Source organism: Littorina saxatilis, linkage group LG1 (genome assembly GCF_037325665.1).
Source record: "Littorina saxatilis isolate snail1 linkage group LG1, US_GU_Lsax_2.0, whole genome shotgun sequence".
Taxonomy (NCBI): Eukaryota; Metazoa; Mollusca; class Gastropoda; order Littorinimorpha; family Littorinidae; genus Littorina; species Littorina saxatilis.
This window is the reverse complement of record NC_090245.1, coordinates 10,484,441-10,508,849: the sequence shown is the minus strand read 5'-3', so window position 1 is coordinate 10,508,849 and position 24,409 is coordinate 10,484,441. Positions and strand designations below refer to the sequence as shown.

At 40.3% G+C, this 24,409-nt stretch overlaps 1 protein-coding gene across 2 annotated transcripts in view; it reads left to right on the top strand.

Annotated features, from left to right (window-relative positions):
* Window positions 1-12,357, top strand: part of LOC138961337 ((Lyso)-N-acylphosphatidylethanolamine lipase-like) — a 21,523-nt gene extending 9,166 nt beyond the window's left edge. For both annotated transcript variants that reach the window (XM_070332949.1, XM_070332941.1), the window contains exons 5-7: window positions 2,570-2,684; window positions 7,545-7,728; window positions 8,455-12,357. In XM_070332949.1, the coding sequence (XP_070189050.1) occupies window positions 2,570-2,684; window positions 7,545-7,728; window positions 8,455-8,769 (614 nt within the window). In that variant the 3' untranslated portion in view covers window positions 8,770-12,357. The remainder of the gene's footprint in view (window positions 1-2,569; window positions 2,685-7,544; window positions 7,729-8,454) is intronic.
* Window positions 12,358-24,409: the final 12,052 nt, after the last annotated feature.

Below are 24,409 nucleotides of genomic sequence, written 5' to 3'. Positions count from 1 at the left end.
GTGCGTGTGTGTGTGTAGAGCGATTCAGACCAAACTACTGAACTGATCTTTATGAAATTTGACATGAGAGTTCCTGGGAATGATATCCCCGGACGTTTTTTCTTTTTTTTGATAAATACTTTTGATGACGTCATATCCGGCTTTTTGTAAAAGTTGAGGCGGCACTGTCACACCCTCATTTTTCAGTCAAATTGATTGAAATTTTTGTTAAGCAATCTTCGACGAAGGCCGGACTTCGGTATTGCATTTCAGCTTGGTGGCTTAAAAATTAATTAATGACTTTGGTCATTAAAAATCTGAAAATTGTAATAAATGGTTTTTTTATTTAAAACGATCCAAATTTACGTTCATCTTATTCTACATCATTTCCTGATTCCAAAAACATAAATATGTTATATTTGGATTAAAAACAAGCTCTGAAAATTAAAAATATAAAAATTATGATCAAAATTAAATTTTCGAAATCGATTCAAAAACAATTTCATCTTATTACTTGTCGGTTCCTGATTCCAAAAACATATAGATATGATATGTTTGGATTAAAAACACGCTCAGAAAGTTAAAACGAAGAGAGGTTCATAAAAGCGTGCTATGCAGCACAGCGAAACCACTACCGCGCTGAACAGGCTCGTCAGTTTCACTCCGTTATGCACAAGCGGCGGACTACGGTCATTGTGAAAAAATGCAGTGCGTTCAGTTTCATTCTGTTAGTTCCACAGCTTGACTAAATGTAGTAATTTTGTCTTACGCGACTTGTTGTTTATTTAATAAGGAATTGGACATTCAGGTCAGCTTCAGAGAAGTGATCTGTTCAATAGAAGAAGAAAAAACCCACCTAAACACAGGGAACATCATTGGATGTCTAGAAACTTGTCTTTCTGATGTCAAGTGGCAGTACATGTACAAAACAGTTTTCATTTTAGACATAGACATAGAACACTTTATTATCTCAACGAGGAGAAACTCAGGTGTGGTGTTTACAGCATTACAATAAACAACATAAAACGTAAGAACATAAATAAAATATCGAGGCGCAAATAGTCCACTCATAATAGTCAAGATTAGGACGACAATATCAAAACGAATCTCTCTCTCTCCTCTCTCTTGTACTTCATAACTCATAACTCATAACATTTTATTGATCCAACAAAGGAAATTAAATTGGTCATCAGCACATATAGGTCATTAATTAATAATTATAAAAGAAGAAGAGAAGAAAATTTATAAAACCCATGATAACAAAAAAATATCTAAAGTAATATATGTACAACTACAATACCCTTTTTACTTGCACACTTGACACACCGACACACCAACACACATGCATACATACCTACATACATACCTACATACATACATACATACATACATACATACATACATACATACATACATACATACATTCCATGTTAAAGTGTAGTTAAGAACATCACAGTAATTATATCATTGTTTGGATTAACAGATAAGTTTTTATGTAAATGATGATAACAACAATCCATAATTAACGCTATTGCACTACCAAAAGAAGAGACCAACCAAACACATAAAACCAATCACAGTAATCATCATCAGTTATCACAGGTATCACAGTAGATTAGCCATCAGGTAGTTAGACTCAATTGGGCAAGTATAGTGTCAACACCATCACCACTTGTAACTCTATGTTTGGAAGTTGCAGGCTGGTCTTATCCAATGTAAAAGTTGCAGGCTGGTCTTATCCAATGTAAAAGTTGCAGGCTGGTCTTATCCAATGTAAAAGTTGCAGGCTGGTCTTATCCAATGTAAAAGCCAGGCCAGATCGGAGATGGTTCGTTTAACTGTTTACAGAGGAAGTAGTGAGTCTTTACACTCCAACAACTGAAAGGTTGAAAGATGACTTTTTGAGTCACTTGAGAAAAAGTGACTCTATGTAATCGGTCAGTGTTAGTCTGTCCGGCCGGCCGTCCGTAGACACCACCTTAACGTTGGACTTTTCTCGGAAACTATCAAAGCGATCGGGCTCATATTTTGTTTAGTCGTGACCTCCAATGACCTCTACACTTTAACGATGGTTTCGTTGACCTTTGACCTTTTTCAAGGTCACAGGTCAGCGTCAAAGGAAAAATTAGACATTTTATATCTTTGACAAAGTTCATCGGATGTGATTGAAACTTTGTAGGATTATTCTTTACATCAAAGTATTTACATCTGTAGCCTTTTACGAACGTTATCAGAAAAACAAGGGAGATAACTAGCCTTTTCTGTTCGGCAACACACAACTTAACGTTGGGCTTTTCTCGGAAACTATAAAAGTGACCGGGCTCAAATTTTATGTGAACGTGACTCATTGTGTTGTGAATAGCAATTTCTTCCTGTCCATCTGATGCCTCATATAATATTCAGAACTGCGAAAGTGACTCGATCGAGCGTTTGCTCTTCTTGTTTTGTAAGTTTGCAGAATTTATTTTGGTCAATGTTGAAATTTGTGTCTGCTCTTTTTTTCTTTCACCAGAAAGTGGTTTCTGTTACAGCGATTTTATGTCTGACTGCATGTTACTAATGGTTAATGGTAAAGCTGTCTGTTGTGAAGGTCCAGTGATAGTGAAGAAGTTCCGCCCTGGGTTGGCAGAGACCTTTGCCGAGAAACTTGGTGATCCTTCAATTTTTCATGAATACATCTACCACTGCAACGCACAGAGCCCCAGGTACAGAATCTTGTTGATGTTTATTATTATTACAAAGCAGCCTGCAAATGATGATTTGTGGTACCTGAGATACTGTCGTTATTGTGTTCTTAAGGGGGGACAGGGTAGGCAAGCACTTTTTTTTTTTATTTTGGAAACAGCTTGCTGCTTGTTTGATTTTTGCAAGCAGAATAACCTAATTAAGGGAAACCATTTTAAATTTTGAGTGAAAAGCAATTTTTGGGGGTTTTATTCACCAAAATGTGAGAAAAACGTTATAAAATGTGCTTATTTTAAAATGTTGCAGTTTGTGAACCAGTGCAAGTTTTGATCCAATTTTTCTTCTTTGCAGCAATATGTGTGTGTTTAATAATTCTGTGTATCGAAAAGCATTTCTAAGCAATATATTATTTTAATTTAGCATTTTCAGTTACCGGTTCAGTTCTGATAAGAAAAATACATGAAATCCTAACTGTCAGACTCATAAAAACCCAACCAATGCACTGAACTCTTATTCCATACACAGAACTGATGCTGTACAACTCATAAACAACATATACAAAAACTGAACAAATCCATCAAGCCTTTCAAAAGTTGCAACATTTTAATTGTAGCGTTTTGTCTGAAAATTACATTCAGAGAAAACAGCATTTTAAAGATTTGAACCAGTACATAAAAAAACCAGTAGCACAGTGCACCCTGAATTCATATGTTTTTATCAGAATGACCACTTTACTATGTAGGGAAAAGGATTTGACAATCAAATTATCAGGATTTTTTTTATATACATCATATGAAAACAGCCATCTTTGTTTGTACCGATATGAAAACATGAATCAGAACCAAACTGTCAGACTCATAAAAACCCAACCAATGCACTTAACTCTTATTCCATACACAAAACTGACGCTTTACAAATCATAAACAACATAAACAAAAATGAAACAAATCCATCAAGCCATTCAAAAGTTGCAACATTTTAATTACAGATGTTTGTCTGAAAATTGCATTCAGAGAAAACAGCATTTGAAAGATTCCAACCAGTACCTCAAACTAGTAGCACAGTGCAGCCTGAATTGATATGTTTTTATAAGAATAACCACTTTACTATGATGGGGAAATGATTTGACGATCAAATTATCCAGACTTTTTTAAAAAAATCATTTGAAAACTCATCTATATGTTAGTGCAGATATGAATCAAAACGAAACTGTCGGACTCATAAAAACACAAGGAATCCACTGTATTCTTATTCCATGCACAGAAATGGTGCTTCACAAATCATAAACAACATATACAAAATTGGAACAAATCCATCTTGCCATTCAAAAGTTACAACATTTTAATTACCACATTTTGTCTCAAATTACATGTAGAGAAAACAGCATGTAAAAGAGTCTCACTAGTACCCCGGTAAACTAGTACCACAGTAGAGCTTGAATTAATGGGGTGGTTTTTTTTTAACCAGAATAACACTTTAACTATGAAGGGGAAATGATTTGATAATCAAATTATCAGATTTTTTTGATTTAAAAAAAAAATCATATGAAAACATTAAAAAAGTCAATTATCTGTGTTTGTGCTGATATGAAAATATTGATCAGAACCAAACTGTCAGACTCATAAAAACCTAACGGATGCACTGATTTCTTATTCCATTGCATAGAAATGATGCTTCACAAATCATCAACAACATTACATAATTATATATACACAAATGGAACAAAGCTATCAAGCCATTCAAAAGTTGCAACATTTTAATTACAGTATTTCTGTGCTCAATCCTAACACTGCAGCAAATTTCTGTAAAGCTGAATGTCCCTTTCCATGTACCAACATGGTCATACGCGGATTATTTAAAATGCAACTTTACCACCCGAAGCGTTGCAAACACCGGGAGAAGAGTAAACAACTGCAGACTTGAATGGACACTCATATGCACTCCAGATGCAGGGCCTGTGCAAATCCTTGGGCTGATGCATCACCTTCTTTCATAATCAGACTGCTATCAGACAAGCATTCAGTACAGGATATAAACCTTTCAGCAATAGATTGAGCTGATCAATGTTGACAAAAGCCCAACACATGTCAGCGGAGTGACGTTGCACAGTACCAGTATCCATATCTGCTTGTGATGGGTCAGAAGATGGCAAAGTATCTGTATCTTTTTATGGTTGGTCAGAAGATGGCAAAGCTGATGTTTCTGCTGTGGAAGAGGGTAGTTCCGGTTTAGCAAACTTTTCCATCAGGTCAATCTTTCTCCTCGCTGCCACCACAGGAGGACTGGCTCTCCCCTTGCTCCAACCTAATAAATACACAAACACTGATTTAATATTTGATACAACTGTCCATGGTTTTTGTAATAAGCTGCAAATTTTAAGACTCAATATAAACGTCAACAAGTGCTTGTACTTTATTTTGCAAATGACCATGTTACATGGGGTGTACCTCAACTTTTTGGCTAGGCTGGTAAATCAGAAATCCCAATCAGCCCCCAACCACTGAACCAGGCGGGTTTTCTTACAACCACCTCAGCGGCTCGTACCCACATATGTCGGTTGACGAACACACACACACACACACACACACAAAAGACATTCATTAATTGGCCCCTATCACAAAATGTACATGTCAAGTTTACTATGGGATTTGAGTAACCACACAATCACATACACACAGGAACTAATACTGAAACTAGCTGAATTATTTTCTTTCTTTCTTTCTTTCTTTTCATATTTTTCTTTTAAAATTAATTTATTTCATCACACTTGCTATGTATTTGCTTGTTTCTTGTCTGTTGTCTGTTTTGTGTGTGTGTGTGTGTGTTCTGTGTGTGTGTATACATTTTCAGATTTCCTAAACCTAGCACTGTTTGCAGGTGATCTTTATGCTTTTGATTCATGAGTTGCATCCCCAGTCCTTTAGTTTAACTCTTTTTTTTTCTTTGGTGAAGTAAATTGGATCTATTTTTTTTATTCCTTAGTTAATGGAAAAGATTTGACAACAATATTGCTGTCAATGATAGGTTGGTCAGCCATGCTGGTGTAAACCAATCCTTTAGAATTAGAGAACGCTCTCTAGTAGGGTACTTATTTTCCTACGGTCAATGACCAGAAACAGAAACTGTGTCAGTCGTACATCGCTCAGATGCTGCTTCTCAGTTTGACCCCAGACAAAGAATACTGATGACATGTTACACCATAGTAAGCTCTCAAGGACTGGCCAGCGAAGAACAATAAAATAGGGGTTGTGAAGACGATATCACAGAGATGATCGAGGGAGGGAGGGGGGGGGGGGGGGGGGTGCGGCGACGGCATGGTCAGTAAATTGGATCAAGAAACCCGCAAAATACTTCAGACACAAACTGTTTATCATTTACCTGCAAACCCTAACACATTCTTACAACAACAACAACAACATAACGATGTGCAATAAATCACGTTGTCAAACAAACAAGATCGAAAAGAGAAAGAAGCAAAACCCACCTCGTCGAGTCAAGAATCTTAGAATGTCGTCTGCTTAAATACGATCATGTTGGTTCATTTCGGAGTGTTGTTACTTCCTTCTACTGTTCGCTGCTGCTGGTTCATCTTTCTCTGATATTTCTTGCCACTATGCCGAACATTTCCACTGTTAGCGTTGTTCTCCGCAGCTCAAAACTTTGAAAAATGCTGCTGAATCGGTGAAAACGTCATGGATTTGTTGACACCGGGGGACTGATAAGTTGTCTACTGCGCTTGCGCCAAATGCCTTTGACCTACATATATTTGCATATATTAATTCCGGGGTTTCGGTTGGAACGGATTCTCTCTCTTTGTGCCTATGTCAACGGAAATTCCCCAACGGTGATGACGTCATCTTGAAGAACGGAAATTTCCACACAGTTTGAACAGCGAAGGGTCATGTCATGTGCGCACATTTACCAGCACGGAGTATCCAAAGTTGACCATTTTTTCGATTTTTTTGATAAAACACAGACAAAAACAACAAAACATCGGTTTGAAAATGGTTTTATTTACATGAATACATGTCTAAAATGACAAAAGCAGATTATTGAATGCATTCCAGGATGTTCAAAGGTGTGAAAAATGCAACAACCCCAAAAAGGTGTATGAGACCAAAAATAACTCATTTTGCCTACCCGGTCTGCCCTTAAATACATTTTCTTTATGCCCACTCAGTTTCAGCAGATACATCTCCCCCTAACAGTTCCCATGACGCGAGTCAGTAATTTAGCTCACTCACAAGAAGCTAAAGCACCTTGAAAACACCAAAAATTAAATCTATCTTGTAAGCTTCAAAAATGTAAACCACCTTGAAAGCACCAGAAATTCAAACCGCCTTGTAAGCGTCAGAAATTCAAACCATCTTGTAAGCACCAGAGATTCAAACCATCTTGTAGGCACCATAAATGGTGCTTACCAACCAAATCACAAGAGCCAGAAACCCAGCTGACAAGAAGCAAGCACACAACTTTCCACCGTCATTAACATCACATGTTTTTAAAGGCCTTGAACAGTACCAGAAATTGTTTCCACGCTTGAAAGGGTGCAAGCTGACAAAACAAGGTGACGTCTCATTCAAAGACACTGCCACCTGTGCACACACCTTCTGTTCATTGCCAGATAGAATTAAAATTGCCAGAATATGTCACAGGGTTTCTAATGTTGACTGGTTTGTGTGCGCTATTTTGTGTGCATGTTCAAGACTAATCCACTTCTGGCGACTGCATTGTTTGGTTTGTGTGGAAACATGGATACGAGTGATTAATTGTGTCAAGGAAAAAAGTATTAGAGTGTGAGTGATTGCTGCAACACGGGACTGTTTTACCTGTGTTTTGGTTCATAGCGTTGAAGGAAATCTTGTGCTTGCATCTTTCAGTGGTGAGATTGGCTTCAAGAGCTTGACCAAGCACATGGGCTGGGCCAAGCAGCCCATGCTGGAGCGTATGACAGCCATCGACCCTGACCTTCCCATCTCCTTCATCTACGGGGCCCAATCATGGGTGGACAGGAACAGCGGCTGGAAGGTCAAGCAGGCCCGCCAAAGTTACGTTGACGTTCAGGTAATATTGTTTGTTCCTGCTTCGTTGTGCTAGGGTCAGTTTGCTGTCTTTTCAGAAGAAAAATTAGAGACAGCTCATTGTAGGGTTTTACTTTCAGAAATGATTTTGTCAAGTCAGTGTTATACCAGTGTTTGGTCTGACGATGTATGGCTGCCTAAATGGCAGGGTAATACACGTAAAAACCGACTTGTGTAAAAAAACATAAGTGAACATGGGAGTTTCAGCCCATGAACGCAGAAGCCCTCTTTCAGCGAGCGATTGTTGTGGTTGTGTTTTTGTGTGTGTACAGTAGACAGTCTCTGTCTCGGGAAGACATGGTTTACCAAAAATCTGAACACCGGCAACTTGACTTCCAAAACGGCAAAAGAGACCACTTTAAAGACCGAGAAGTGGAAGTTGTGGTGAATATTTCATGTTGTCTATAATGACCATTCCATAGACTAACCTTTCTTGACAATCTTTAACAAATGAGGCAGAGCGCTATTTATAGATCTGATAAACAAAGGGAAGTAAGCGCTCTAAATGCATACGACATGTGTAACAGAGTAATAGAGAGTTATGCGGAACCAGTCTCCTGGCACCTGTGAGAATAATAAAGCATTGAAATGAACAAGCCACTTTCATCCCTTTGTTTATCAGATCTTACCTTTTTTTTCTTTTTTTTTTTTTAATTCTTGGCAACTTGAGATGTGTTCAGTCTGGTAATCCTCACTCTGCTGTGTGCAGATACTACGGGGGGCAGGCCACCATGTGTATGCAGACCGCTACAATGTGTTCAACTCGCTGGTTGAGTCCATTGCCAGCAGTGTGGACATGGGCGAGCTCCCTGACCTTGACCGCAGACTGGTCAAGAGGATACACGCGGCTCCCAGCACCGCCAACTTCAATTCTGTGGTGTCTGAGGAGTCGGACTTTCAGAGGCCAATGGGATACCCCGACGAGAACGAGGAATCAGAGATGAAAGCAGAAAGCGATTCAGGGGAAGGGGACGGGGAAAACTTGCAGGAGAAGGAAAAAAGAAAGTCTAGTGTTTCATTGTAACTGCTGAAGTGTAAGAGGGATTTTGAGACTGTTGGGAGAGTCTGGCGTTGCTACATCTATCAAACTTTGTTCCACTCTAACTTTGTCCTCCGACACCACCTCCACCCCCCTCGCTCAGCCGTCCTCCTACAGCAAGAGAAGAAAAAGAAGGGGGAGGGGGGTGGGTTGTCACCAACAACAACAAAACACACAAAATGAACAAACCAAGCCAGATTCACAGGTGCATGTACTTTGAAAATTCAGTTACATCATTGATGTGAGTCAGAATTAAACAGTCCTTGAAGGAGACAGAAATGGTTCAGGGAGGATTACCAGAAAGAAAAAAACATTGTGGGGCCTAAAAAAAAAATAGGTGTGGTTACGGTAACCCGACCTACCCTATTTTTAGGGGCCGACCCTATAACTTTTTATTACATTTGTCAACAAAAAAACAAAAAAAACAAAAAAACGAGTGCAGAAAACGCAATGAAAGCAAAATCGCCCGAGTCGCACACTTATTTCCCTGTCAAGTAGGTTTAATTTGTACACATTAGAAAAAAAAGTAAAAGAAAAAAAAAGTGATTGCCTACCTTCCTACCCTATTTTTTTTGGCTATGTTACCGTAACCACACCTATTTTTTTTTTTTTGCCTGGACAAAGCACCAGCTAATTAAATACAACAACAATCTGTAAAAGCAACAACACAGTGTGTTTAATGTTTGAATCAAAAGCATGTGAAGCCTGAAAGTGTGTGTGTGTGGGGGGTGTTTTCAATGGAATGTTGAGGAGAAATTCATCAATTTAATATTTATTATGCATTCTGTTGCACGTGTGTGTAGAATGGTGCATGGTCTGACAAAAATCAGCGGAATTTGTTTGTTTGTTTGCTTAACGCCCAGCCGACCACGAAGGGCCATGTCAGGGCGGTGCTGCTTTGACATATAACGTGCGCCACACACAAGACAGAAGTCGCAGCACAGGCTTCATGTCTCACCCAGTCACATTATTCTGACACCGGACCAACCTGGCAACCAGTGCTAGCACTAACCCCATAATGCCAGACGCCAGGCGGAGCAGCCACTAGATTGTTAATTTTAAAGTCTTAGGTATGACCCGGCCGGGGTTCGAACCCACGACCTCCCGATCACGGGGCGGACGCCTTACCACTAGGCCAACCGTGCCGGTATCAGCTGAATTGGTTGTTACAAGTTTTGGCTATATTCTGAATTAACCCTGTTGAAGTGACATCACAAATTGAAAGAAGAGCCAACATTTTGAGATTCAGTACATTGATCCTTTCACAGGGCTAAAGCAGGAGATTGCCGCAGTTTTGTAATGCCCGTGATAAGTATGAATGCCTTTTACCTTTCTAGGGTGTGGAATGAGTAAATGTGAATGATCGTCATTTTGTCTTTTCTGTGTCCGTGTATTCTTCACCTTACTTTTAGAGTTGTGAATCATCTGATAGGGCTATGTCTCACCCCTTCATGTCCCCCCCCCCCCCCCCCCCTTCCTTCCCCCCAGAAGTCAAACAATCATTTACTCTACCCCTCATTAGTGTTTCTTGTCTTACGTGAGAATGTTCATCATTCTTTCATATGTTCTATCATTAGCAACATATTGTTCTCTGAGCTTTCCGTGCAATGTAATCTTTCTGAGTTTATGTTTAAGACACGGTCTTATCCTTGAAAAGTATGTATGTGTATATGAGAGTTTGTGTGAGTGTGTGTGTGATTTACGAGTGCATTTGTGTGACTGGAAAATGTTGTTTCTTATGATTGAACTTGTGACTTTCATGACTTGATACATTTTTAACTTGTTTTTGTGTCTCCCCCCCCCCCCCCCCCCCCCCCCCCCCCCCGCGGGTTAGGGGGAAGAATTTACCCGATGCTCCCCAGCATGTCGTATGAGGCGACTAACGGATTCTGTTTCTCCTTTTACCCTTGTGAAGTGTTTCTTGTATAGAATATAGTCAATGTTTGTAAAGATTTTAGTCAAGCAGTATGTAAGAAATGTTAAGTCCTTTGTACTGGAAACTTGCATTCTCCCAGTAAGGTCATATATTGTACTACGTTGCAAGCCCTTGGAGCAAATTTTTGATTAGTGCTTTTGTGAACAAGAAACAATTGACAAGTGGCTCTATCCCATCCCCCCCCCCCCCCCCCCCCCCCTTTCCCTGTCGCGATATAACCCTCGTGGATGAAAACGACGTTAAACACCAAATAAAGAAAGAAAGAAAGATGTTAAACACCAAATAAAGAAAGAAAGAAAGATGTTAAACACCAAATGTGTGGTAATCAAAACAATGTGATGTTCACACACTTTTGCATAATGGTTCTGTAGTTTGACATCACTGCAGTTTTTGTGATTTTCAGATTGTATACAGGGGAACCCCCTTTTAAGACGTCAACAAATCTGAGTAAGTCAGGTCTTGAAAAGGAGGGAGTCCTAAAAAGGTGGTAAATTTACACAGGTTATGAACAGAAAGTCGGAGAAAACGGTCTTAAAAGGGAGGGAGTCTTCTTCTTCTTCTTCTTCTGCGTTCGTGGGCTGAAACTCCCACGTACACGTGTTTTTTGCACGAGTGGAATGTTACATGTATGACCGTTTTTTACCCCGCCATTTAGGCAGCCATACGCCGTTTTCGGAGGGAGCATGCTGGGTATTTTCGTGTTTCTACAACCCACCGAACTCTGACATGGATTACAGGATCTTTTTCGTTGCGCACTTGGTCTTGTGCTTGCGTGTACACACGGGGGGTGTTGGGACACCGAGGAGAGTCTGCACACAAAGTTGACTCTGAGAAATAAATCTCTCGCCGAACGTGGGGACGAACTCACGCTGACAGCGGCCAACTGGATACAAATCCAGCGCGCTACCGACTGAGCTACATCCCCGCCCAGAGGGAGTCTTAAATTGGGGGGTCTCAATAGGGGGGGTTCCACTGTACAAGTAACCACACAGCTGCCTGTGCTATAGTGTGATAAGTAATGATGTATTCTGCAAGTGATAGAAAAATGATGTGTGTGATTTTGAGTATCAGTGTGTGTGTGTGTGTCTGCATGAGAGTGTACAGATTTATTTGTGATCGTTCGGTGGATCTCAGGTTTCATGCTGAATGCAATGGTGGTTGTTTGTTTTCTGAGGGATGAGATCATTTTAACTTAAGGCATTAAATAGGATTTCAACAGATAGTGTCTCTGTAAATCCTTGTTCTCAGGGAATTATGTGCCAGTAACCAAAGAGTGCCTGTATGTTGGGGGAAGGGGGGGGGGGGGGGGGGGGGTCGGGTCCTATACTGGCATTATTTTAATTGTATTTTACTAAAATGGTTTTGTTGTGGGGAGTAAATGGAGTCTGTATGCTATATACGGGTTATATTTCATACATCCATGTACAGAGTGACCTTGTCTTATACAACAAAAATATATAATTAAGAAGATAAATATGTGTGTGTTTGCAATCCAACATGAATACCATGACCTTGCGAAACTAAAATTGTGTCCTTTGTGTAATATTTGTGATAAAAGTCAGTTTTTATTTCTGCCATGTTCTTAACTGTTATGAAAAAGAATTTGCTATTTCATGAGAAATAAATTTTGACAATGAGTTGATCATTACAACAGTTATATATTTTAGTGGCCTGGAACAGAGAGAGTGTGTGATTTTTTTTATGTGTGCGTTTTTCCCCTACATAATGCTTCGTGCACAAATCATGTGCAAAGACATGCAGTCTTCAACAACACCAGCTTAGTAGTGCAAAATTCAGGAGTAGTGTGTTGAATGGCATACCAACATGACATCAGATCTCCATTAATTTCTTACTAGAAATTAAATAATAGAACAAGAAACATAATAGACAAAAATAAGGAGCAAAATACATTGCACTTTTGTCCATCAGTTTTCACAATACTCACTACTTTTAAAGGCTGCTGACTCATTTGACACTTTTTTCACCGAGACAAACTAAACGCAGGTGTTATGTACTCTACTCGTCATGTGAAGAACATATCAGAACATATAAACTTCCAACTTTTGGTAGTGTATACAGTAACAAAACATTTATCTAACCACTGCTGCCACTGTGGACAGTAACCCAATATCATCATGCCAACTGCTTCCCAAGAAATTCAAGGAAAAGTATGAAACTCAAAAAGAAAACTCACGAGTGTAGATGCGGACACACATACACACACAGAGGACTGGGTGGCCGAGTGGTAACGCATTTGCGCTCGGAAGCGAGAGGTTGCGAGTTCGACCCTGGGTCAGGGCGTTAGCAATTTTTTCCCCCCTTTCCTAACCTAGATGGTGGGTTCAAGTGCTAGTCTTTCGGATGAGACGAAAAACCGAGGTCCCTTCGTGTACACTACATTGGGGTGTGCACGTTAAAAATCCCACGATTGACAAAAGGGTCTTTCCTGGCAAAATTGTATAGGCATAGATAAAAAATGTCCACCAAAATACCCGTGTGACTTGGAATAAAGGCCGTGAAAGGTGAATGCTCGCCCTAATAGGCTTGAGGTTTGCTGGCCGATGTGAATGCGTGATATATTGTGTAAAAAATTCCATCTCACACGGCATTAATAGGTAACATTAGTTATTGTAAAGCGCATTGAGCATATATATGATTATGCGCTACAGCAAATGTCCATTATTATTATTATTACACACATACACATACATACACATACACACATACACACACGTGTTGATGTACTGTAGCCATCCAAGCAGTTCACGCACACACGCAGACATAGAAGATCATACACGTACAAACAACCACACACGCAAACACTAACACACACACACACACACACAAACCGACACACACCAACACACACAATCACACACTACACACACACACCGGCTTATACCACCTTCACATACACACACACACACTACACACACACCGTATACCACCTTCACATACACACACACACACTACACACACACTCACACACACACACACACACACACACACACACACACACTTATACCACCTTCACACACTACACACACACCGCGTATACCACCTTTGCACATACACACACAATCTCACAAACACATACACACACACTCACATACACACACAGCCAGTCACTCAAGCACAGGCCGGGTCAACTGTTAATGTTATCGGATCGACTGTGCTCATCCGCTGCGCTAGAGGGGATCCCGCAGCCGCAGTGTCAAACCACTGAGTGTCAAAGTGAGCCACGCTGGCAGAACCAGCGCAACTCCGAGTGATGTGATAAAAATAGCCCACTACATTGCGGTATGTATATAAACTGAAGCATTCGTACTCCTCGTTATTCGACGATATTTAACCGTTTTCGTTTTCAGTAAGGAGCCGGACAACCACTGAAAAAAGGTACAGTTTCTGTTTTGATTAGTTACTTATACTTGTTTTCAGATTTTTTGTGTGGAGGACGGGAGGTAACCTCGTCAAAGGCGTATAGACCAGAAAGTTCCGAGTTACTTCCCTTCTTAATTTCCCTTTCGATTGTTCCCAGCATTCTTAGCGAAGGCCCCTTTTTACATTTAGTCAAGTTTTGACTAAATGTTTTAACGTAGAGGGGGGAATCGAGACGAGGGTCGTGGTGTATGTGCGTGTGTGTGTGTGTGTGTGTGTGTGTGTGTAAAGCGATTCAGGCTAAACTACTGGACCGATCTTTATGAAATTTGACATGAGAGTTCCTGGGAATGATATCCCCGGATGTTTTTTTTTCATTTTTTCAATAAATACCTTTGATGACGTCATATCCGTTTTTTTGTAAAAGTTGAGGCGGCACTGTCACACCCTCATTTTTCAGTCAAATTGATTGAAATTTTGGCAAAGCAATCTTCGACGAAGGCCGCACTTTGGTATTGCATTTCAGCTTCAGTGATGGCTTAAAAACTGATTAATGACTTTGGGGTGGGTAGGGAGGGGGTGGGTATGGTTTACTTTGAGCAGGTCGGTTTCAGTTTTAATAAACAATTCTAGAAAATTGTGTATCTTATATTTGAGTCTTTCGTGTTTTAGACATTGATGCATTTAATAGTTTTAACGAGTTGCCTTTTGTTTTATCATTCTGGTGTTTAGCTAGATGTGCTGTGTATCTTATAAGAAGTTCTTAAAAGTTCGAAGTTATTTTAGCATATAGGTTTTTTATGGTCTTAACAGTTAAACATGTATTACGTTATCATTAAGATTCATGCTTTGTTAGCACTAAGCAGTTGTTTTAATCAGTCTGGTTTTCTCTTGTTTTCATCTTATGAATATTCTAAATGTTAGACTAACTTATTGTCTTGTACAGAATAACAACTGTGTGAATGGTGCTATACTGAATGAAAGAGTGTGACATGAAGTTCTTGTACATCATTGTAAAGAGTGTGAATGACGTTTTAGTTTTAGCTGTCAAGCGCTTAGAGCAAGCCTTTTTAACGAAAGTTTTTGATTTAGCGCTATATAAATGTTCTTCTTCTTATTATTATTATTATTACAAATCGGAAACTTGTAATTAAAATTATTATTTTATTAAACGATCCAAAAACAATTTCATCTTATTCTTCGTCATTTTCTGATTCCAAAAACATATACATATGTTATATTTTGATTACAAACAAGCTCTGAAAATTAAAAATATAAAAATTATGATTAAAATCAATTTTCCGAAATCGATTTAAAAATAATTTCATCTTATTCCTTGTCGGTTCCTGATTCCAAAAACATATAGATATGATATGTTTGGATTAAAAACACGCTCAGAAAGTTAAAACGAAGAGAGGTACAGAAAAACGTGCTATATGCAGCAGAGCGCCACCACTTCCGCGCAGGGTCGTTAATTTCACTGCCCTTTGTACGAGCGGCAGACTACGGTCATTGGGAAAAATGCAGTGCGTTCAGTTTCATTCTGTGAGTTCCACAGCTTGACTAAATGTAGTAATTTCGCCTTACGCGACTTGTTGTTTTTGGGAGAAGACCAGCTGCTGATGTAAAATTGTTTTTGGGCGTAGAAGTCAGTCCAACTCCGTGGGTTGGTTTGGGTCAGTCGTGAAAAGTCTTTTGTGAAGTCATTAGTATTGTCAGTTGGTGAGTTGGTTATGTAATCTAGTGTTCTTTTTTTAGTCTGTGAATCTTTAGAGTCCTTGTATTGGTTATAGTGTTAGTTTTCTTTGGGGAGTGTTAGCAGCAAGAGTTTAATGATAGAATAGTTGTCTCCCTTGAAATAGACCAGAGAAACTATGTGAGACTTGTTGACAGTTGTTACGGCTGGAATTTACGTGTGTATGTCTGTATGTATGTACATTTACTCCTATCAGAAATTGTGCGTGCTTCTCTCTGTTTACTACCTAGCCTTCACACACACACACAACACTCCAACCAGGCACAAAGACAAGAACACGGTTACAGCCCTTTGCCCATGTACCTCTATTGAAATAATCAACACAACATAAACATATTTCCCATTCATTCTACAAATCACTCTCACTCAACATGGAAGTTCTATTTCTGTTAACATACAGAAAACTAGCTGCACAGAAATACACACATGTTACTTTCTCATGCAGTCTATAATTCACGTGCACACACGTAGAACACTTCAAGCTTTGTTCCGTGAGAGCCTGTCTGTCTCACTACACACGAAGTCATTGTCTCAGGCAATACTTCTGTCAATTGTCATTTCTGTTACACACAGATAAAAAAAACCACGAACGCTCTACGTCTCGTGTTTGTTTACTTGGGGAACGTATCTCCGCACAGCTATCTCGCTGGTTACTTTTTCCCAGTCGTACTCACACATTCAGTGGCACGTACTGATCCATACCACCCACGCAAACTGTCTTCGCGTGGTGGAATGGGACGGGGTCCCCGTTCTACAGCGCTTCACGCTGACTCCCTCCTGCGCTCCCGCAGCTCACGGCTCTGGACGTAAGGGCGGAACCTCCCGTCTCGTCTCCCCACTTCCGCGACCCACTCGGCCCGGGATGCTAAAATACACAAGTTTAAACTACCATAAGTCTCCATACTTGAATAAACTTTTCTACTCAATAATACTGCCGTTCTTTATCACTACCGTCAACTAACTTATGCGGTTACAGTATATACACCCGCTTACTCATAAGCGACTTCATTTCCGAAAAACATGTAAACATTCCCTTTTCAACAATGGCTGACAACAGCGCACGCTTTTCAGCCAATTCACACATGACTCTCCCGGTCATTTCTCAAGTCAATATTTCCGAGCAAAATAATATCTCCGAGCAAAATATCAATTCAATAAATACCTGTAAACACAGCAGTTGAATCCAACGATTCAATACCGCGGCACGAGTCCAACGACCTCTAGCGCCCGGTGAGAAACTTTACCAAAGAAGAGACCTGTCTTTCCCCTTCAGTGGTCTGTAAAGCTCTGTCCTCTAAGGTCTGTGAAAACGCCACCTCAGTCAATACTCTTCTCTGATTGGTTACATCTCACACGTGACAATACTGCACTGCGCGGACAATATTTCACCGTGCGGTGCCTACTCAAAGTTTGTGGCCCATGAAATTTTGTACACCTGCGTCACATAACTCCAATATACAATTATGTGCAAATCCGTTTGTCACACAGTTGTCAGTTGTTTAGTGTCAATAAACTGACTTTGTTTTGGTTGTAAGTTTTTGTAGTTTAGTTTTTAATTTTAAAACACTTTTATTTTGTAATAGTGGTAGTGGAAGTCCAACCGCTATATTTGTATATTTGAAGTAAGTCACTGAAGTGTTGCAGTGATATGTTCCAGGTGTTATTCCTGTTTACATTATATGTATACCGAGCAACAAAAGAAACGCGAAATATTTTTCGATATTTTAATTTTAAACAAGTCGCGTAAGGCGAAAATACAACATTTAGTCAAGCTCAGTCGAACTCACAGAATGAAACTGAACGCATTGCATTATTTCCGCAAGACCGTACACTCGTAGCATCGTCTGTCCACCGCTTGTGGCAAAGGCAGTGAAATTGATTAACAATCCAGAAAAGCGCGGTAGCGGTTGCGCTGAGGAGGATAGCACGCTTTTCTATATCTCTATTCTTTTTAACTCTCTGATCGTGTTTTTAATCCAAGCATATCATATCTATATGTTTTTGGAATCAGGAACGGACACGGAATAAGATGAAATTGTTTTTAAATCGATTTCGGAAATTTAATTTTAATCATAATTTTTATATTCTTAATTTTCAGAGCTTGTTTTTAATCCGAATATAACATTTATATATTTTTGGAATCAGAAAATGATGACGAATACGATAAACGTAATTTTGGATCGTTTTATTAAAAAATAATTTTAATTACAATTTTCAGATTTTTAATGACCAAAGTCATTAATTAATTGTTAAGCCTCCAAGCTGAAATACAATACCAAAGTCCGGCCTTTGTCAAAGATTGCTTGGCAAACATTTCAATTAATTTCATAAACAAATGAGGGTGTGACAGTGCCGCCTCAACTTTTACAAAAAGCCGGATATGACGTCATCAAAGACATTTATCGAAAAAATGAAAAAAACGTCTGGGGATATCATACCCAGGAACTCTCATGAAAAATTTCATACAGATCGGTCCAGTAGTTTACTCTGAATCGCTCTACACACACACACGCAAACACACACACACACACACACACACACACACACACACACACATCACCACCACCCTCATCTCGATTCCCCCCTCAATGTTAAAACATTTAGTCAAAACTTGACTAACTGTAAAAACGCAGTTAATCTGAGAGTGACCATTTTCGGGATATAGATGCCCAATGCAGTCATGTGTAATAAAGCTGTTGTGTGAATATTTTCCCATTGCTGCTGTCTCAACGCACGGGACAAGCAGTTTCCACGTGAAGCATATGATGCGCGCTTACAGCACGTGCAAGCGGAGTAGGGGAAACCTCATGTGTGAGATGTGTTCACTGATGCATTAGCAATAAAAAGAGACCATGGCACGCTTACTGCCAGTCTCACTTTTGACAGAGTCAGTGTGCATGCCTTGTGTGTTTGGCTGTGTTGTGAGATATCAGCCTGCTTGGTTTTGGTCACAGCCGGTGTGTATACGTGTGTCAGTGTGTGTGTGTGTGTGTGTGTGTGTGTGTGTGTGTGTAAACGTGTGTGTGTGTGTGTGTGCGCCCTATCCATGCTTTTCAAAACAAACATGCTTCCCTTGCTCACCCATTGTCAGGCACACCAAGACATACAGTCACCAAGACACAGTCACCAAGACACACAGTCACCAAGACAGTCACCAAGACATAGTTACAGTCACCAAGACACACAGTCACCAAGACACACAGTCACCAAGACACACAGTCACCAAGACATACAGTCACCAAGACACACAGTCACCAAGACACAGTCACCAAGACACACAGTCACCAAGACATACAGTCACCAAGACACACAGTCACCAAGACATACAGTCACCAAGACACACAGTCACCAAGACATACAGTCACCCGACACACAGTCACCAAGACACACAGTCACCAAGACACACAGTCACCAAGACACACAGTCACCAAGACATACAGTCACCAAGACACACAGTCACCAAGACACACAGTCACCAAGACACACAGTCACCAAGACACACAGTCACCAAGACACACAGTCACCAAGACATACAGTCACCAAGACACACAGTCACCAAGACATACAGTCACCAAGACATACAGTCACCAAGACACACAGTCACCAAGACACACAGTCACCAAGACACACAGTCACCAAGACATACAGTCACCAAGACACACAGTCACCAAGACATACAGTCACCAAGACACACAGTCACCAAGACACAGTCACCAAGACACACAGTCACCAAGACATACAGTCACCAAGACACACAGTCACCAAGACATACAGTCACCAAGACACACAGTCACCAAGACATACAGTCACCAAGACATACAGTCACCAAGACACACAGTCACCAAGACATACAGTCACCAAGACATACAGTCACCAAGACACACAGTCACCAAGACATACAGTCACCAAGACACACAGTCACCAAGACATACAGTCACCAAGACACACAGTCACCAAGACATACAGTCACCAAGACATACAGTCACCAAGACACACAGTCACCAAGACATACAGTCACCAAGACACACAGTCACCAAGACACACAGTCACCAAGACACAGTCACCAAGACACACAGTCACCAAGACATACAGTCACCAAGACATACAGTCACCAAGACACACAGTCACCAAGACATACAGTCACCAAGACACACAGTCACCAAGACACACAGTCACCAAGACATACAGTCACCAAGACACACAGTCACCAAGACATACAGTCACCAAGACATACAGTCACCAAGACACACAGTCACCAAGACACACAGTCACCAAGACACACAGTCACCAAGACATACAGTCACCAAGACACACAGTCACCAAGACACACAGTCACCAAGACACACAGTCACCAAGACACACAGTCACCAAGACACACAGTCACCAAGACACACAGTCACCAAGACACACAGTCACCAAGACACACAGTCACCAAGACATACAGTCACCAAGACATACAGTCACCAAGACACACAGTCACCAAGACATACAGTCACCAAGACACACAGTCACCAAGACACACAGTCACTAAGACACACAGTCACCAAGACACACAGTCACCAAGACACACAGTCACCAAGACATAGTCACCAAGACACACAGTCACCAAGACACACAGTCACCAAGACATACAGTCACCAAGACACACAGTCACCCGACACACAGTCACCCGACACACAGTCACCAAGACATACAGTCACCAAGACACACAGTCACCAAGACACACAGTCACCCGACACACAGTCACCAAGACACACAGTCGCCAAGACACACAGTCACCAAGACACACAGTCACCCGACACACAGTCACCAAGACACACAGTCACCCGACACACAGTCACCAAGACATACAGTCACCCGACACACAGTCACCAAGACACACAGTCACCCGACACACAGTCACCAAGACACACAGTCACCAAGACACACAGTCACTAAGACACACAGTCACCAAGACATACAGTCACCAAGACACACAGTCACCAAGACACACAGTCACCAAGACACACAGTCACCAAGACACACAGTCAGCAAGACACACAGTCAGCAAGACACACAGTCACCAAGACATACAGTCACCAAGACACACAGTCACCAAGACACACAGTCACCAAGACACACAGTCACCAAGACACACAGTCACCAAGACATACAGTCACCAAGACACACAGTCACCAAGACACACAGTCACCAAGACACACAGTCACCAAGACACACAGTCACCAAGACACACAGTCACCAAGACATACAGTCACCCGACACACAGTCACTAAGACACACAGTCACCAAGACACACAGTCACCAAGACACACAGTCACCAAGACACACAGTCACCAAGACACACAGTCACCAAGACAGTCACCAAGACATAGTTACAGTCACCAAGACATACAATCATGCATCCATCCACAGAGCGAGAGAGAGAGAGAGAGAGAGAGAGACAGACAGACAGACAGACAGACAGACACTGAGACAGACAGTCACCAAGACACACAGTCACCAAGACACACAGTCACCAAGACACACAGTCACTCAGTCACCCGACACACAGTCACCAAGACACACAGTCACCTGACACACAGTCACCCGACACACAGTCACCAAGACATACAGTCACCAAGACACACAGTCACCAAGACATACAGTCACCAAGACATACAGTCACCAAGACACACAGTCACCAAGACATACAGTCACCAAGACACACAGTCACCAAGACACACAGTCACTAAGACACACAGTCACCCGACACACAGTCACCAAGACACACAGTCACCAAGACACACAGTCACCAAGACACACAGTCACCAAGACACACAGTCACCAAGACATACAGTCACCAAGACACACAGTCACCAAGACACACAGTCACCAAGACACACAGTCACCAAGACACACAGTCATTAAGACATACAGTCACCCGACACACAGTCACCAAGACACACAGTCACCAAGACACACAGTCACCCGACACACAGTCACCAAGACATACAGTCACCAAGACACAGTCACCAAGACACACAGTCACCAAGACAGTCACCAAGACATAGTTACAGTCACCAAGACATACAATCATGCATCCATCCACAGACAGACAGACAGACAGACAGACAGACAGACAGACAGACAGACAGACACTGAGACAGACAGACATCTCTGCCACTGACAAACAGACTCAGTCGGATTCCTTGCGGGTCCACCGCGAAGAAAATAAAACATTAAAACCAACAAAGTCAGTGATTCGTTTCTTCAATTTATTTGTATTCATAAATGAGAAAAAACATTTCGCTGAAGTAATATTCTGCATGAACACATCGATCCCACCTTCAAAGTCAATCAGATTAAATACAATTCAAAAAACAAATACAAATCACCAGTAGTATACACATTTGACCCTCAGGTGTAAACATCCAGGCACAAGCGTATTTTATCTCACACAACTGGCTGGCAACAGCATTTCCACATAATCGATTCCCTGGCGCAAAAAAAAAAAAAAAATACGCGGCTTACTTTGCTGTTGTCTATTTGAACTAAAGGCATTATGTCAACAATTATGCTGTTCTTATCTCACAGAAAAGAAACTAGAAAAATAGAAAAAGGAGGCACAAAAATTGTTTACTAAGGCATCGATAAGCCAATGGTAAGTAAAAGTTGGAATTGTGCAATGTTCAGTTTGCTTCCTTCACCTTTTGTTCTTATTTGGGAATGTATTCAATGTTCCAAGGCACAAAAACAGTACCTCGCCAACAATATATAATAGTTAAAACAGTACCAATAAATTCGCATAGTTGATCAGTTCAAGTAAATTCAACAGCACCTTTACTGAGGATGAATAAACGTGCTCAAGAAAAAATATGTGGAAGACGTTTTGACCCAAAAAATAATGGAATGATTGTTTCTGAGCAATTCAGCACAAAATATTCAGGAATGAGGAACACCAGATCATTCTGGAACTAATGAATTTGGGAAACAGGAAGTGATGTTAAAAATGTCAGCATGGTATGCCAATTCTCAATAATTATCAGAGCAAGGATACAAAAAACAAAACACAGAAAAAACCTCACAGTACCACACGTGAATGAATCCAAGTTTTTGATATTAGGCCAAAAAAAAATAGGTCTGTTTACGGTAACATAGGCCCAAAAAATAGGGTCGGTAGGTCGGGATTTTTTTTTCCCCCAAAAAAACATATTTTTACGTGTTTTTTTTTCTTTCCCAAATGCCAAAAAAAAGTCTAGGGTCGCGCGAAAAAAATAGGGTCGGTCGGGTTACCGTAAACAGACTATTTTTTTTTGTTGGCCTTATCTAAGTAATTAATAATGAATACACAGTAACAGAAATCATTTTTCTCCTCATCATTAGATGGTGCAATTTGTGTCTAAATTTAGACAAATATTACAATTAACATGCCTTGTGCGTCTTGCAGACATTTCTGTTTTTTTTCCCTCCCCACTGACAGATTTTATCCCCTCCCCACTGACAGATTTTATCCCCTCCCCACTGACAGATTTTATCCCCAAAATCAGATGTTGCAAAACAATTTCTTTCAAGAACAAACTGGAAGACTAAAAAAAGAAGAGCGTTAGTTTATGAAACGTTTTATCAATGACAAAATGAACCAGGAAGACTTTGGCCAAGCTGATGAAGCAGAACATAACTTGGAAAAAAAAGAAAGTGAAACCTGACAAGGATAAGGCCAGTTTTTCCCAGAAACTATTGCACACAACGACTAGCGGAGCACAGCAAGTTCACAATTTGTTCTTTCATAATAAAGAATTGCACGTTCATAAAATAAAAGCATGACAGAAGTTTTGAACTCTCAAGATTGATCGAAAAGCCAAAATGAACTTAACAAAAACCAGATTACAAAAAAATAATGATGATAATAATAATAATAATAATAATGATAAATTAATAATACAAATAATGATATCAAATAATCTAGAGATGTTTACTCGTCACCAAACAACTAAATGATTACATCACCACTGTCAAAAAGAAAGTAGATTGCACATACACCTTGCAGTAGAATGACTACACCTCCTTTACTGTGAACTTTATCCATAAATCTTGTGTTTCATCAGTTAATTCTCTCAATAATCCTGGGAAGAAAAATATTAAAAAAAAAATTTAAAAAGAAGAGAAAAGTATAAACAATCAGTTTCAGAACTTTGTTTGGCAGAATGAACTTACATTCTGTGCCCTCAAAGTCAAGATCATTTTCCTGACCTGTGGAATACAATGCAGAGTTATTTACAGATTATATGTGTGGACTACCTCTTGGTGTACCATTCTGGCAAACCTCCAGATACACCGGCCAGTCCTCCCACAGTTAGCAATGGAATGTAACGTATGTACCAGCAGTGCTTCGTTAAAGGCACTCATAAAAACAAGACAACAGAGAGAAAAGACAAGACAAAAGTATGGAAGCAGTATCGTCAATTCAAAGGCCACTTTAACAAGAGTAAAACTCCAATCATAAGGCATCTGTGAGGAGAAAACTAACGTGCTAACTCATATATTGTGTGCATGTGCATAGCAAGAGACTCGTACAA